This window comes from Dromiciops gliroides, chromosome 5 (assembly GCF_019393635.1).
Source record: "Dromiciops gliroides isolate mDroGli1 chromosome 5, mDroGli1.pri, whole genome shotgun sequence".
Classification (NCBI taxonomy): Eukaryota; Metazoa; Chordata; class Mammalia; order Microbiotheria; family Microbiotheriidae; genus Dromiciops; species Dromiciops gliroides.
This window is the reverse complement of record NC_057865.1, coordinates 290,476,895-290,491,896: the sequence shown is the minus strand read 5'-3', so window position 1 is coordinate 290,491,896 and position 15,002 is coordinate 290,476,895. Positions and strand designations below refer to the sequence as shown.

General features: G+C 51.8%; 1 protein-coding gene across 1 annotated transcript in view; it reads left to right on the top strand.

Annotated features, from left to right (window-relative positions):
- Positions 1–997: 997 nt before the first annotated feature.
- The window catches only part of CBX7 (chromobox 7), a 34,659-nt gene continuing 20,654 nt past the window's right edge, over positions 998–15,002 (top strand). Inside the window, exons 1-3 of the mRNA XM_043966761.1 lie at positions 998–1,200; positions 3,817–3,860; positions 13,190–13,255. Of these exons, the coding sequence (XP_043822696.1) occupies positions 1,132–1,200; positions 3,817–3,860; positions 13,190–13,255 (179 nt within the window). The 5' untranslated portion in view covers positions 998–1,131. The remainder of the gene's footprint in view (positions 1,201–3,816; positions 3,861–13,189; positions 13,256–15,002) is intronic.

Below are 15,002 nucleotides of genomic sequence, written 5' to 3'. Positions count from 1 at the left end.
GGGGGGCGGTGCTTGGCGGAAATAGGGAAAGTCCGAAGTGAGAGGCAAGGGTAACGAGCTCGGTTTTGTGCGTGTTGAGTTTGAGATGTCCATGGGACAGTTCAAAATGGATGTCCCATTGGCAATGAAAACGGAATAGAGCTCAGGAGAGAGACGCGGTGGGGATGGAGAGAGAGAGAGGAGAGAGAAAAGAGAAAAGGAAAGAGAGGGGGGAGGGAGAGAGAAAGAGAGAGAGGAGAGAGAAAAGAAGAGAGAGAAAAGGAGAGACAGATAGACAGAGAAGGAGAGGAGATGGAGAGAGAGAGAGAGAGAGAGAGAGAGAGAGAGAGAGAGAGAGAGAGAGAGAGAGAGAGAGAGATCTGAGAGTGCTTTACAGAAAGCTGATAATTAAGCCCATAAAAGGTAATGAGGACCCCAAGAGAATATAGGGAGAGGAGGGTCTGGGTACACCTACAGGTAGAAGGCATGCCAGGCATGCCAAGCCAGGTTGGCCATTCTACGTACGGCCGAAGACCCCGCGGGAGCGCCCTAGTGCCGACCCTGCTCTCGGCCGCCCAGGTTGCGAACGGCCGGGCCCTGGGATGCCTTTGTGGAATCCCCCAGTCTCCGATCGCAGCAGGCGGTCTAGGGGGTGGGGAGGATGCATCCTCCCCCTCCCCCCCACACACTCCCAGGGGAGGGAGGGCTGTTGGGCTTGGGGCGGGCTACGGATCCCGGGCCCCCAGTGGCCACGGGGACTCGAGGCCCCGCCTCTCCTGGCCCCGCCCTGGCCTAGGGCAGTTCCGATAAGGGGTAACCCATGTCACTGGGCGCGGGGGGCGGGGCCTGGGGCGCGGGGGCGGGGCGGGACGGCTCGCGGACGCGCGTGCGTCCCGGGGAAAATGTTGCGCAGGTTCTAAAATGGAACGTCGGCGGCAGCGGCGTGAGTGAGCGCGAGGGGGTGTGTGGCTGTGACCGTGGTCGAGGCTGTGGCTGTGAGTGGTGGGGGTGCGTGTCTGTGTTCGTGTGTGCGCGCCCTCCCAGGACCCCGCGCACTCTCGAGTGGCGGCGGCAGCAGCAGCAGCTGAAACAGCAGCCGCCTCCTCCCGAGCCCCGGGGTTTTCTGCCTGGTCGCCCCCGCCTCCCTCCCGCATGGAGCTGTCTGCTATTGGGGAGCAGGTGTTTGCCGTGGAGAGTATCCGGAAGAAGCGCGTGCGCAAGGTGAGCCTGGGCAAGGGGCGGCGGCCTCCGCGTCCCACCTCCGTGCATGGCCACTCGGGCCCCGCCGCCAGTGGCGCGGCGCGGCGCGGCGCGGAGAGGGCCCCCAAACCGTCCTGGTGCAAGTGGGGTGTTGGGAAGAGGAGGAGGCACTTTTCCGGCCGCCTTCACCCCTCTCGTGGAGCTGGATACTCTGGGAGTCGGGTGAGGGGGGCTGGGCTTCCTTTGACCAGTGATCTCGGGAGCTTCCCAAAGGCTGGCTCAGTGATCTCAGCCGGGTCCCAGCCTCAGTTTCCCGCCTTGAAGAACTGGGAGGATAAAGTGGTTGTCCTGTGTGGCCAATAGAGCGCTTTGAGATCCTCAGCCCTGAGTAATCCCTATGTACTCAACTTTGCAGGAGGGAAAAGCAAAGTCTCAGTCTGTCATGCCCCCTCCTCTTGTGCGCAGGTGAACATGGCCAACTATCCTTCAGACACCACTTCCTCTCCTCCCCTCATCTCCTCCCTTCCCCCTTCTTCCCCCACCCCCCTCATGTCCCGAGACCGCATGTCCCAAGACCGCGTGTTCAGACTTCCCTGGAGGATCCCAGCTCTGCCGGGCCGACACTTTGGAGCTCTTCTAGGATCCCGGGACGTTCCCCAAACTCCGCCCTCGGGTGAAGAGGGTTGGACCTTTCAAGTCCATTTCAGAGCCGTGACCCTGGGCGGGGCGGGGCTGGGCACTGGTACCCTGCCCTTTGGCTGCCCCGGGGCCTTGGACGGCGTGAACCCGCCCTGGCTGCTCTAGTAGGCTTGGAGAGCCCAAGCTCCCCCGGCTTCCAGCGGCAGTCCCATCCCTGCCCTGCCCATCCCATCCCGTCCCATCCTACCCCAGCCATTCTTTCTCTCCTTCCCGGGTCCGGCCGAGGAACCGGGCCGATTCTGACCGCGTGGGTTGAGAGGTCCTCAAAGCTGAGCGTGTCACTCAACTCCCTACCTCCCGTTATTTTCCATTTTGGGAAACAGCCTTAGGGGAGGAATGGACTTGCTCTCCCTTCCACTGCGCTTTGGTGCCCAGTTAGACACAGCTGACGGCAGGGCAGTCAATCAGCAAGCATTCATGAAGGGAGACCAACAAACGCCGTCTCCTAACGGAGTTGGCGGCCCTTCAGAATTAAATCTGAAGCTAACGGGGCCTCAGGAGCCATGTAGCCTCATCAATCCCCTCATTTGGGCGAGGAGTCCCGAGAGGTTAAGCCAAAGGTCGAAATTGATCCAGGTCCCGTAGCTCCACCTTAAAGAAGGCGGGTCATTGAATTGAGCTTTTAAGGAGACTGTTGAAATTTCCGTTGTTTCTCCAACCTCTGTGGAGTCGGGAGCTCTCCAGGTAGGCGTTACTGCCTTTCTTTTTGGGGTCCATGACTGTGATTTCAATTTTACGGGGAACTCCTAGCGTGGAAATTCCCTTCACTGGAGCCGATCAGCATTCATCTGTAACTTAGTCTTGCAAAGTTGCCTGGGGACTTTTGGAGCTTCAAGTCCCTTGCCAGGGTCATGAAACTTATAAAAGTGAGACTGGAAACCAGGTCTTCTGACTCAGAGACTGGCTCACTTACCACTGTAAGCTACAGTGACTGCCTTTCTGTGTCTATTAATATAAATCTTTGTTAATGTGTATACCCACAGTGCAGTCACTAGGTTTGGATCTGGGGTCAAATCCTGGCTCAGCTATTTATTATTTTTATGACCTTGGGCAAATCACTTAATTTCTCTGAGACTCAATTTCCTTGTCTGTAAAAATGAGAGGGGTTGGATTAGACGGCTTCTGAGGTTGCTCCTGCCTAGAGAGTTTGGACCCTAAGTCACTTGACCTCCCCAGGCCTCAGTTTCCCTATCTGTAAAATGGGGGAATTGGACTAGATGGGTCCTCCCAGCTCCAGAAAATAGCTCACATTATGTAGGGCTTTACAGTTTCCAAAGCACTTCCCTTAAAAGAAACCCCATGCCTGTGTACAAGCATGACTGGACACATTTTATAGATAAGAAAACTGAGGTTTCCCCAGGAGTTAAGTAATTGCCCTAGTGTCACTCAGCTAATATCATTGCTAGGACCCAGTTGGAGCCCCTCAGGTACCAAGCCTGGAACTCTTTCCATTTCACCACACTGCTTCTTATACAGGAATGAGAAACTGAGGTCCAGACCACAGGCTGGGTCCCCCAAAACTCAAGGCACCCCGACTTCCCCAAGAGTTGCATTTGGTACTGATGCAATCAGGGGGAGGGGAGATATCCCAAGAAGGAATTTTCTTCCGTTAGAACTGTTTTTTTTAAGTTTTTACAAATAGTTTTGAAGGCACTAGAGAATGGGTGCGTTCATCCCAAGCCTGTTTCCCAGTCAAGGGGAGCTCAAGATGGCATGGGCTGCTATTACTCCCTTGGAGTGGGAGAGAGTTCTACATCCTCAGTGGGCTGGCCCAGCCATGGTGTGTCAATGATCGGTCAGTCGGTACACTCCTGAGAGCTTGGGTCCAGTTGTCCCTCAACCAAGGACTTGTGACTCCATTTGAGGGCTCACTGTGTTCTCTCTGCCTCCCCTCCTCTCCCTCTCTCTCTCTCTCTCTCTCTCTCTCTCTCTTCCCAGGGGAAAGTGGAATACTTGGTCAAGTGGAAAGGATGGCCCCCAAAGTAAGACTTGTGTGTATGTGTCTGTGTCTGTCTGTCCGTCCGTCCATCTCCAACAATACCATCATGCCCAAAGGAGTCCCCTCACTCCATCCCCTCTTCCCCTCCCCACCCTGCCTCTCCTAGAGCCAGATGCTTATGGATCACCCAGCATGCTGCAAGGCACTATGGGTAGAAAGAGGAATAAGGCCTAGCCCTGCCCTCAGGGAGCTGACAATCTAATCCAGCTAGTACACAGATATGAACAGGATCCAAGCAGAGGGGCAAGGAATTATGTAGGAGTTGGGCCTTTAACAACAACAACAACAATAATAATTGCTTTTCCATAGTGCTTTAAGATTTACAAAGTCATTTACAAGTATTATCTCATTTGATCCTAACAAACATCCTGGGAGGTTGATGCAATTATCACATCTTCATTTTACAGATGACGAAAAATTGAGCAAACAGAAGAAAAGCATCTTGCCTGGGTTACAGTTAAGAATTGCCTGAAGCAGGATTTAAGTCATGTCTTCTGACTACACTACTCTCAAAGGAAGAGGATTTTGAAGAGGCATTTTTTGGAGGGGGGGGGGGCGATGAGGCAATTGGGGTTAAGTGACTTGCCAGGGTCACACAGCTAGTAAGTCAAGTGTCTGAGGCTAGATTTGAACTCAGGTCCTCTGACTCCAGGGCTGGTACTCTATCCACTGTGCCACTTGATACGCATTAATTTTTTTTTTAAAGAATTGATTTCTTTAGTTGTGCATCCCTTTATTTCCCACTACTTTCCTACCCAAACACTAGGTGGTATTGGAGGTAGTCAGAAAACCTGTGTCTCCAGTTCAGCCTCAGAAACTTACTAGCTGTGTGTCCCCAGGCAAGTCACTTAGCCTCTGTTTGCCTCAGTTTCCTCAGATGTAAAATGAGAATAATGATAGCATCTACCTTCCAGGGTTGTTGTGAGGATCGAATGAGATCATATTTGTAAAGTGCCTGGAACATAATAGGTGCCTAATTAGTGCTTATTCCCTTCCCCTTTCCTTTCCCACTCTCCCCTCCACACACACAAAGAACCAAATCCTGTACAAAGAATAAAAAGAGGGAGGGAAAAAGGCAATTCTGCAAAAATGAACCAATACACAATCCAGAGCTGACAGTATATGCCACATTCTGCCCCCAAACATCCACGGCTACAAAGTCTTTTCCTTTTTCTAGGACATGGCAAGCCCTTTACACTCAACCTATCCCCAGTATCTCAATTAACAAACAGTTAAGTGCCTACTGTGCTCTGGAGGAAAGAGAGCTAGATAGGAATCGGGAGGCCCTGGGTTTGCATCCTGCCTATGATCTGTCCTCCTGGCTGTGTGATCCCGGACAAGTCACTGAACTTTTTGCTGCCCCCCTCCCCCAATTCCCTAGGACTGTAAGTTGAGGAGAAGGTGCCAGCCTGTATTAGTAGAGGGAGGAGTTAATCCCCCTATGCCAGTGGAGTCACGGTGAGCCCCTAACCTCAGGCACCCAGCCCAACACTCTCATTTTGCAGAGGAGGAAACTGAGGCCTGAGTAGGTAAAATGATTTATCTAAGGTCACACATCCTTAGCAGTCAGCATCAGACTTGGGATTTCCTGTACCAGACTTGGTTCCTACCCCGGAGCTGTCCAATCTGTACAAAGATAAATGATGATAGAGTCTGGATGCTTCCTTGGGGGAGGGCCAGTGTTCCAGTGAGGCCGCAGCTAAGTAAACCACAAAGTTTCTACAAGTCGTTTCCAGGGAAAGAGAGTGGTAAACAAGTGACAAAGGAGGGGAGGAGGAAATGGGTTTAACTCCCCCCCCCCCTCTCTCCCTCCCCCCCCTTTCCCCTGCCCCTCTCCCTTTCCCTCTCCCCCATTTCCCCTCCCCCTTCCCTCTCTTGCCTGCTTGGTCATCCTTTGAGGTCGAGGCTAAGATCTTCAGCCTCAGCTGCCCAGGCTGCTGGACTCAGGGGCCAGGAAAGCTTTGGAAAGAGAGCAGAGTCTTCCTTTGGACTGCCCCACATTGCGAGGGCACGGACCTGGGTGGCTGGGCTTATAGGAGGACCCAACGGAGGAGGAACAGGCAGGTTTTTATCCTAACTGACAGTCACCCAAGCATTTACTAAGCACCTACTATGTACCAGGCTTGCGCTAGGTGGTACAGTGGATAGAGTGTCTGGCCTGAAGTCAGGAAGTCTCCTTGTCCTGAGTTTGCATCTAGCCTCAGGCATTTATTAGCTGTGTGACCCTGGCCAAGTCACTTCACCCTGTTTGCTCAGTTTCCTCATCTGTAAACTGAACTGAAGAAGGAAATGGCAAACCACTTCAATATCCTTTGCCAAGAAAACCCAGATAGGGTCACTGAAGAGTCAGACATGACTGAAACAACTGAATAGCATGTGCAGGCACTGTGCAGGTGCTGCGGATTCAAACCATGAGCCCAGGTTTCTTTCCAACCATAGCCTAGTAGAATGTAAGGGGAGGGACTGCTGATCCATTATTTCTGTATTCCCAGCAGCCTAGAACATAGTAAGTGCTTATAAATGTTTGTTGGATTGGATTGTTTCCTGTCAAAGCCATCTTTACAAGGCTAGGCCCTCTATTCCACTTGTCTTGGTTCCAGGGGTAGCTGGAGCCCCTGCAATAAGGAAAATTGTGTTGTTGAAGGGGGGAGGGGAGAGAGAGAGAGAGAGATTAAGCACTATTAAGTTCCTACTGTGTACTTAGGTCTGGGGGCACTGAAGGGTAGTTTTATCAAACTCAAATAAAACCAGCTGCATCATAGACTTAGATAACCACAAACTAACATTATCTACGTTTTGTTGTATTTTTAGCATTTTGTAAACATTTTCCAATGACAGTTTAAATGTGGTTCAGGCAGCTGGAGAGTTTGCTGAGGCAGGTTTGCTACCCCTACTGAAGGGAATGAACAGGATCCATGCTAAGAATTTCCACGGGAAAGGGAAGGGAACATTAATTAAGCACCTACTATATGCCAGGCATGGGGCTAAAGCACTTAAATACTCTCTCATTTGATTCTCAACCACAACCCTGGGGAGGTGGGTACTATCATTGTACAGTTGAGGAAATGGAGGCAAGTAGCCACTCAGTGACTTGCTCAGGATCCCACAGCTGGTATGAGTTGAGGGACGATTTGAGCTTGGGATTTCCAACTCCAGGCTAGCGCCTCTGTGCCCCTGTGGTGCCCCCTAGCGCCTCTAGGTGACTCTGCCCACATCAGCCCTGCGAGGCTCTCTGGGCAATATTTGGCTACTATTCAGGCTCCTGGAAATCCTGGGGAAGGACCTCCACGCCTCCAGGGCCAGGTGCACACTGTCTAGCTGGGCAGCAGCATGGTGCCTGGGTCTGGCTTGGTGATACTGAATTTGGAGGAGCTTTCCTGCCACCGGGGGCCAGAAGGGGACAAGGACCCCTCTCCTAGAGGTGACAGTCCTGGAGGGCCCCAGGGGTGGGCCAGCCCCGGTCCCACATTCCAGGGTGGAGGGAGGTTCTCGCCCTCCTTGAGATGAGGCTGCCCAGGAGCCTGTCCTGAACTGGCCCCAGCCCACTGCTAGCAGCCAGAAAAAGAGCAGCAAGGCAGGATCTCCTGACTTTAAGCGGGCTTGATTTGGAGTTAGTAGCTCTGGATTCAAATCCTGGGTTTGGCCACTTACTACCCATATGATGTCACTTCTCTCTCCTCAGTTTTCTTCTCTGTAAAATGAGGGGGTTCCAGACTCAGTGGCCTCTGGGATCTCTTTTAGGGAGGTAGCATCTGACCTTGACCTTGAATGATTTTAACAAGTGGACGACTAAGCCAGAGTAGAGAAGGCACTCCAGGTGTAGGGCACCTCAGGGAGCAAAGTCCCAGAGGTGGGAAAGAGAAGGCAGGCGTTGAGGGGACAGAGTTGTCCACTTTGGCACAACCGTAGAAACATATGGATTAATTATCCTTCCACCAAGATGGTGAGGGTCCTAGAAACTATCCACCTGGAGAAGGGCTGGGCATGCAAAAGGGCATGATCTTTGCTTGCCAGTTATTCCCAAGAGAGCCTTGCTTTATTCAGCTCGACCTAGAACCCCTGCAGGGAAAGCTGCAGGAGGCAGATTTAGGTTCATTATAACATGCTTGAATATCTCCTCCATTTCCCAGCTGGGTTTCAAATAATGAGAGCTGTCTCAAAGTAAAATAGGCTGCTTTGTGAGGTAGTGAGCTCCCTGTTAATGACAGTATTCAAGTAATGGCTGGTTGACCATTTGTCAGTAAAGGTACAGAAGATGTTTTTGTTGAGATACAAGCTGGACTAGACGGCCTCTGAGGTCCCTCTGTAGCATGTGAAGGGAAGCTAGAAAGTTGGGGGGGGGAGGCAGCTAGGTGGTGCAGGGGTTAGAGCACTGGCCCTGGATTCAGGAGGACCCGAGTTCAAATCTGGCCTCAGATACTTGACATATACTAGCTGTGTGACCCTGAGCAAGTCACTTAACCCCCATTGCCCCGCAAAAAAAAAAAAAAGAAAGAAAGTTAGGGGGGAGTTGTTTTGTGCCAGGCCTTGAATGCCAGGACAAAAAGTTTGGACTTCATGGTAGGATGTTAACCCTGGAGCTGGAAGAGACCTTAGAGAATCTTCTTGTTTTACAGATAAGGAAACTGAAAGCCCAGAGAGGGGAAGGAACTCACCTGAGGTCACAGAATAAGGAATTGTCAGGGGTGGCTGAGGTCACTGCAAGGGGATGGTAGAAAGAGCCAGAATCAGGCTCTGTTGGATCCTGGGTTTGACCTGGGACGAATCAGTGAATGTCTCTGCCTCTTAGTCATAGGGAATAAGAAGGGAAGGGCCTCAGTGCCCCCCCCCCAAGAGTGCTGAAGGCTCTTTGCCTTCTTCCTCTGTCCTGTCCCCAGTGGGGACAGTGAGAGAGCAGAGAAGCTGCACTCGGTGTGCCCCCTCCCCCAGCGCCTGCACCTCCTCCTTCCTCTCCCCGTTAGTTGGCATGAGTGCCAGCTTGGGCTCTGAGTCAGCTCCAAACACGCTTGTTTACGAGTTCCTTCCAGAGGTGGGGAGGGGGAAGAAGGAGGAGCCCAGAGGGAGCCTGGGTCACGTGGCCTGCTGTTTTCCTGCTCAGCTTCTTCTCCCACGCCCTCCATCATAGCCTGATGCAGCCTCCCCCCACACTATCCCATCCCCCTACTCAGATCTGTCAAACTGCAGGGCAATGCCCCATGGGATTTCGTGCTTTGTCTGTGCTCAGGAGGCTGCCTCCACCCCCCATGCCCCAGAGAGGTTCTGACCTGGAATTCAGAGCTGGGAGAGACTTTAGAACATGGGATGTCAGACCCGGGATGGGATGTCAGAAGTGGGAAAGGCTTTAGAACATGGGATGTCAGGCCTGGGAGAGCCATTAGAACATGGGATGTCAGGCCTGGGAGAGCCATTAGAACATGGGATGTCAGAGCTGGGAGAGCCATTAGAACATGGGATGTCAGACTTGGGAGAGCCATTAGAACGTGAGATGTCAGACCTGGGAGAGACTTTAGAACATGGGATGTCAGACTTGGGTGAGCCATTAGAACATGAGATGTCAGAGCTGGGAGAGGCTTTAGAACATGGGATGTCAGACCTGGGATGGGATGTCAGAGCTGGGAGAGACTTTAGAACATGAGATGTCAGAGCTGGGAGAGCCATTAGAACATGGGATGTCAGACCTGGAATGGAATGTCAGAGATGGGAGAGGCTTTAGAACATGAGATGTCAGACCTGGGAGAGCCATTAGAACATGGGATGTCAGACCTGGGTGAGCCATTAGAACATGGGATGTCAGAGCTGGGAGAGGCTTTAGAACATGGGATGTCAGACTTGAGAGAGCCATTAGAACATGGGATGTCAGAGCTAGGAGAGGCTTTAGAATATAGGATGTTAGAGCTAGAAGGAAGCTTATTGCATGGGATGTCAGATCTGGGAGAACCCGTAGAACATGAGATTTTAGACCAAGGGGGGACCCTTGGAACAGGGTATGTACAAGCCAAAAGAGACCTTAGAGAATATCTAGTCCAACTTCCTTATTTCGCAGATGGGGCAACTGAGGCCCAGGGAGGAAAAGGAACTCACCCAAAGTTACACAGAAAGTCAGTGGCAGAGCCAAATTTGCAGTGAAGTGCTCAGCAGCCTCCCCTACCCCCTCCGAGTCAGTGTGCCCTCTGCTCCTGCCTTCCCCTACCTTTGTTCTCTTTTCCCCCTAGTTCCTCATTTACAGCTTGGTCAATGTTTTGCCTGGTCTCCCAAGTCTCACCAATCCCTACCCTTCTTGACCCACTCCCCACATCCCACAAAGGGAGTACACATTTAGTAAGCCGGGCATTGATGTGCCAGGCACTGTGCTAAGGTTTTTTCTTTTTCTTTTTCTTTTTTTTTTTTAGTGAGGCAATTGGGGTTAAGTGACTTGCCCAGGGTCACACAGCTAGTAAGTGTTAAGTGTCTGAGGCCGGATTTGAACTCAGGTACTCCTGACTCCAGGGCTGGTACTCTATCCACTGTGCCACCTAGCTGCCCTTGTGCTAAGGTTTTACAAACATTATCTCGTTTGATCCTCAACCCCTCGAAATAAAAAAACCCTCCGGGCTTGGGTTCCTTGCCTGCCCTCTCTGTCCCAGGAGAAAGGGAATTTCCTGCTTCCAATGACGTCATTCCATGGGAGCCAGGGGGAGGGGCAGGGGCATGGATGAAAGGATCCAGGAAAAGAGGTGAGGGGATTGAGGGAACCCAGGGCCAGGACAGCTGAGTCATCCCTGCTTGTCTCAGCCCGTCCCCTCCTGCACAGAACTGGAAGGAACTTTCCATTTTCTACCCTAGTTAACCTTTGGTATGCTGCCCTTTGGGCAACTCATGAGCCTCTGTGGGCCTCAGGTTCCTCCTCTACAGAAGGGTTAGATGACTAGATGATCCCTAAGGACCACAGCACCACAGGGCCCCCAGCGCTGACATTCTGGGTTCTGAGTCAGCTCCTGGCCCTGACATCTCCTGTTCTAAGCTCCCTCTCAGCCCTGACATCCCTTGTTCTAAGCCACTCCCAGCCCTGACATCCCCTGTTCTAAGGCCCTCCCAGCCCTGACATCCCCTGTTCTAAGCTGCTCTTAGCTCTGACATCTCCTGTTCTCAGGCCCCTGCCAGCCCTGCCATTCTCTGGCCCTGCCATTCTGCAGGGTGCCAGCCCAGATCAGGAACACCAGATATACCTCCCATCTTCTCTCAGATAGCATCCTCCCAGCCCCCATCTGTTTTGTTTGCCTCATACAAAGGAGTCCGAGGCAGTCACTTCCTTCTCTTATCTATAAACTGAGAGAAATGGGCTAGGCAGCCTCTGGGTTTCTTTTCGACTCTGATCTGGCTTGATTCTGTGGCTCAATGGGGTGCCCAGGTAGGACCTGCATCTGGACTCAGAAAGACCTTGCTTCAGATCCTGCCTCAGACCCTTCACCGCTGGGGAGCATAAGCAAACCACCTCACCGGTCCAAGCCTCAATGTGTACATCTGTACAATGGGCACGGTGCCCCCAGACCCCCTCCTCCGTAGAGTGCTCTGCAGACTAGGAACCACCTCAGTGTCCCACTGACTGTCATTCAGTCATAAGCAACAAGAACAAGAGCCCATCTTTCTAGAGTTCACTGATGCTTAGCCAACACTTTACAGAAATCAGGTGGATCTCTTGTTTTTCATCAGCTCTACCTCTGTCTGATAAGCCAGAAGTTTAAAAGTTCAAAACAAACCCCCAAACTAACACCAAAATCCATACTACACAACACTTTGGAAATTTAATTTTCTTTTCATTAAACAAACATGTATTTTTCTCCCCCTGACACTGGGGGGAAATCAAGGGGGGAACAGCCCTGAAACAAATGTGCAGTCAAAACAAATCCCCACATTGTCCATTCCAAAACTGTGTTTCTTCTGCCCTGAGTGTCCCATGCAGGAAGGGGCTGGGCGCGGTCTTCATCAGTCCTTGGAAATCAGGGTTGGTCATTATTGAGCAGAGTCTTAAAAAGTTGTCTCAAAGCACCCACTGAGGCCCAGAGTGCAAGTATCAGTCTCCCTTTTACAGAGGAGGAGACTGAGTCCCAAGGTGAAGACGTGTCTCAACCGGAATTCCAAGCCAGGTCTTACCAGCCCAGACACCTCATGCTAGAGAAAGGTTCATTCAACCAAAACGTGTTGTGACTTAACTGTGAGAGGCCCTGGGTTCCATGTAGGGAATAGAGGGGAAAAGCCTATTCTTGGCCATTAGGGGGCCTGCTGGTGGGATAGACACATAACTAATTAAGGAAAAAATGTGGGAAAAGTGAGAGGGGCCAAGTAGGATGGGCCTGAACAGTTAAAGCATGGAAAGGCCTTAGAACAGGGGATGTCAGGACTGAGAGGGAGTTTAGGACAGGGGATGTCAGAGCTGGGAGGGGGCTTAGAATAGGGGATGTCAGGGCTGGGAGGGGTCTTAGAACAGGGAATGTCAACACTTGATACTTACTAGCTATGTGACCCTGGGCAAGTCACTTAACCCCAACTGACTCACCAAAAAAAAAGAAAGAAAGAACAGAGCTAGGAGGGGTCTTAGAACAGGGAATGTCAGAACTGAGAGGAGCCTTAGAATAGGGAAGTTCAGGGCTGGGAGCAGACTTAGAACCCAGAATGTCAGGGCTGGGAGCAGACTTAGAACCCAGAATGTCAGAGCTGGGAACAGACTTAGAACCCAGAATGTCAGAGCTGGCAGCAGACTTAAGAACCCAGAATGTCAGGGCTGAGAGCAGACTTAGAACCCAGAATGTCAGAGTTGGGAGCAGACTTAGAACCCAGAATGTCAGGGCTAGAGGGGACTTTGGTCATAACCTCCTCCAAGCCCTTCTTTTTGCCAACGAAGATAGTCAGACCCAAAGGGACTTGGCCAAGGCTCCATACCCAGGTCTTTCCTCCAGGAACCTTCTAGTCTAGCAGGACGGTGAGGCTGTGGGCACTCCATGGGCAATCTTGACACAAATCTAGGCCATGAGAAGGAGCTCTCCAGGGCAGGGGAGTGCTAGGAGATCACTCCCGCTTGGAGAATTCCTTTGGAGAATGAAGGAGGGCTTCCCAGAGGAGTCCTTTCCAGGCGGGCCTTGAAGGCTGCTACCACGTGAGCCATTGACAAAGCCCAGGCGTGGGCAGAAGAGGAGGAAAGAGCAGAGAGGAGGCCCCCATAACGGTATAAGGGCATCTCTCAGTATAGCCGTAACCAGCAAGGTCAGGGTGCCCCCTTCCCCAGAGCAGCCAGTTATTGCTGCTACTGACAGTTGTGCCCTTTTCCATCTTTCCCAGGTACAGCACCTGGGAGCCAGAGGAGCACATCCTGGACCCCCGCCTCGTCATGGCGTATGAGGAGAAGTAAGCGGGCCCCTTGTTCCCCTGCTGCTGGGGAGAGGGAATGGGCAATGGGCGGCTGTCCCCAAGCAATTCCTGAACCTCGGTCCTCATGCTCAGCCCGAGGGTACAGAGGAGCCAAAGGCAAGGTCCCTGCCCTCGTCAAGCCTACAGTCAGATAATTTTTACCAGCATTTGTGAAGCACCTACTATGTGCTAGGCCTGGGGGATATGGAGTGGAAAATCGACATAGGCTCTGGCCTCAGGGGATTTCCTTTGGGGGGGAGCGCCGATGCAACATGGGCATCTGAGGGACAGAAAGGAGGCATCACAACTGAGAGGGTCAGGGTGGAACCCAGGCAGGCTTCATTGGAGGAGGTGACATCCAAGTGGGACTCTAAAGAATTCAGCAGATTAGGAGAAACGAGAGTACGCTTTGGGGTCTATGGCTTGTACCCATGAAAATGGAAGCAATAGAACAGGCGTGTCCCAAGGCAGCACAGGATCGAGGGCCACTTGTGCACAATCCTGGGGGAAGACACATCACAACACGCCCTGCCTTCCCTGCTTCCTGTAAATTTGCCTCAGTTTACCCTATAAGACCTAAGTGAGGGACGTTCTTCTATGAGTGAGAGATCACTCACTACCAACCCCTGTAGGGGAATGAACACTTGCCTGGGAGTCAGAAGACCTGAGTTCAGGTTCTAGCTGAACCCGAGAAAATCCCTGCCCTCACGCAGCTTACAACCATCGAATTAGAGGTGATCCCTGTGGGTGGCATTTCCCAGATCCCTGACCCATTATGTTGCATTGATCCAGACAACTAGGGTCCCTGTGCCTCCGTTTCCCTGCAGGGGAAAGTGATATAAAAATAACAGTTGGGGTTTTTTTAGTTCCAATTGTGGTCAAAATAGTCCCTAGAATATTGTGATCTTTAGAGGCAAGAAGCACCGCTCTAAGTGATAAGACTCAGGTTCTAGTTTCGTCTAGATGCGTGACTTCCACTGGCTGCTTCCTCCTTAGGCCGCAGTCTTTTCGTGTGTAAAATGGTTGGGCTACTTCACCTCTAAGGTGCCTCACAGACGCACAGGTTGTCAGAGCTGGAGGGGACTTGGAGGGCACAATTGTCCTGCATTGGGACAGAACTTAGAAACTAAGTCCCGAGCTAGATCACAGAGCACAGAATGGGTTGGTTTCGGGGGGGTTTTTTGGTGAGGCAATGGGGGTTAAATGACTTGCCCAGGGTCACACAGCTAGTAAGTATCAAGGGTCTGAGGCTGGATTTGAACTCAGGTCTCCTGAATCCAGGGCCGGTGCTCTATCCACTCTGCCACCTAGCTGCCCAGAGCACAGAATGGTTAAAGCTATGAGAGAGTGTTGAATTTAGAGTCAGAGAACCTAGGTTCAACTCTTTTAAAACTCTGTTACTTTCAAGGGGAAGCTAGGTGGGGCAGTGGATAATAAAGCACCGGCCCTGCATTCAGGAGTGCCTGAGTTCAAATCTGGCCTCAGACACTTGACACATACTAGCTGTTGTGACCCTGGGCAAGGCACTTAATCTCCACTGCCCAGCAAAAAAACAAAAACAAAAAACAAAAACTCTGTTACTTCTACCTGGGCAAGTTCCTTAACTTTTTTGGGTCTCAGTTTCCTCTCTGTAAAAGGAAGGAGGGAGTTCAATCGTCCCTAAGGTTCTCTCTCAATTCAAAAGCTAGTATCCTAAGACCTGCCCTATTCTGTTGTACAGAAGGGGAAAACCGAGGAGGTTCAG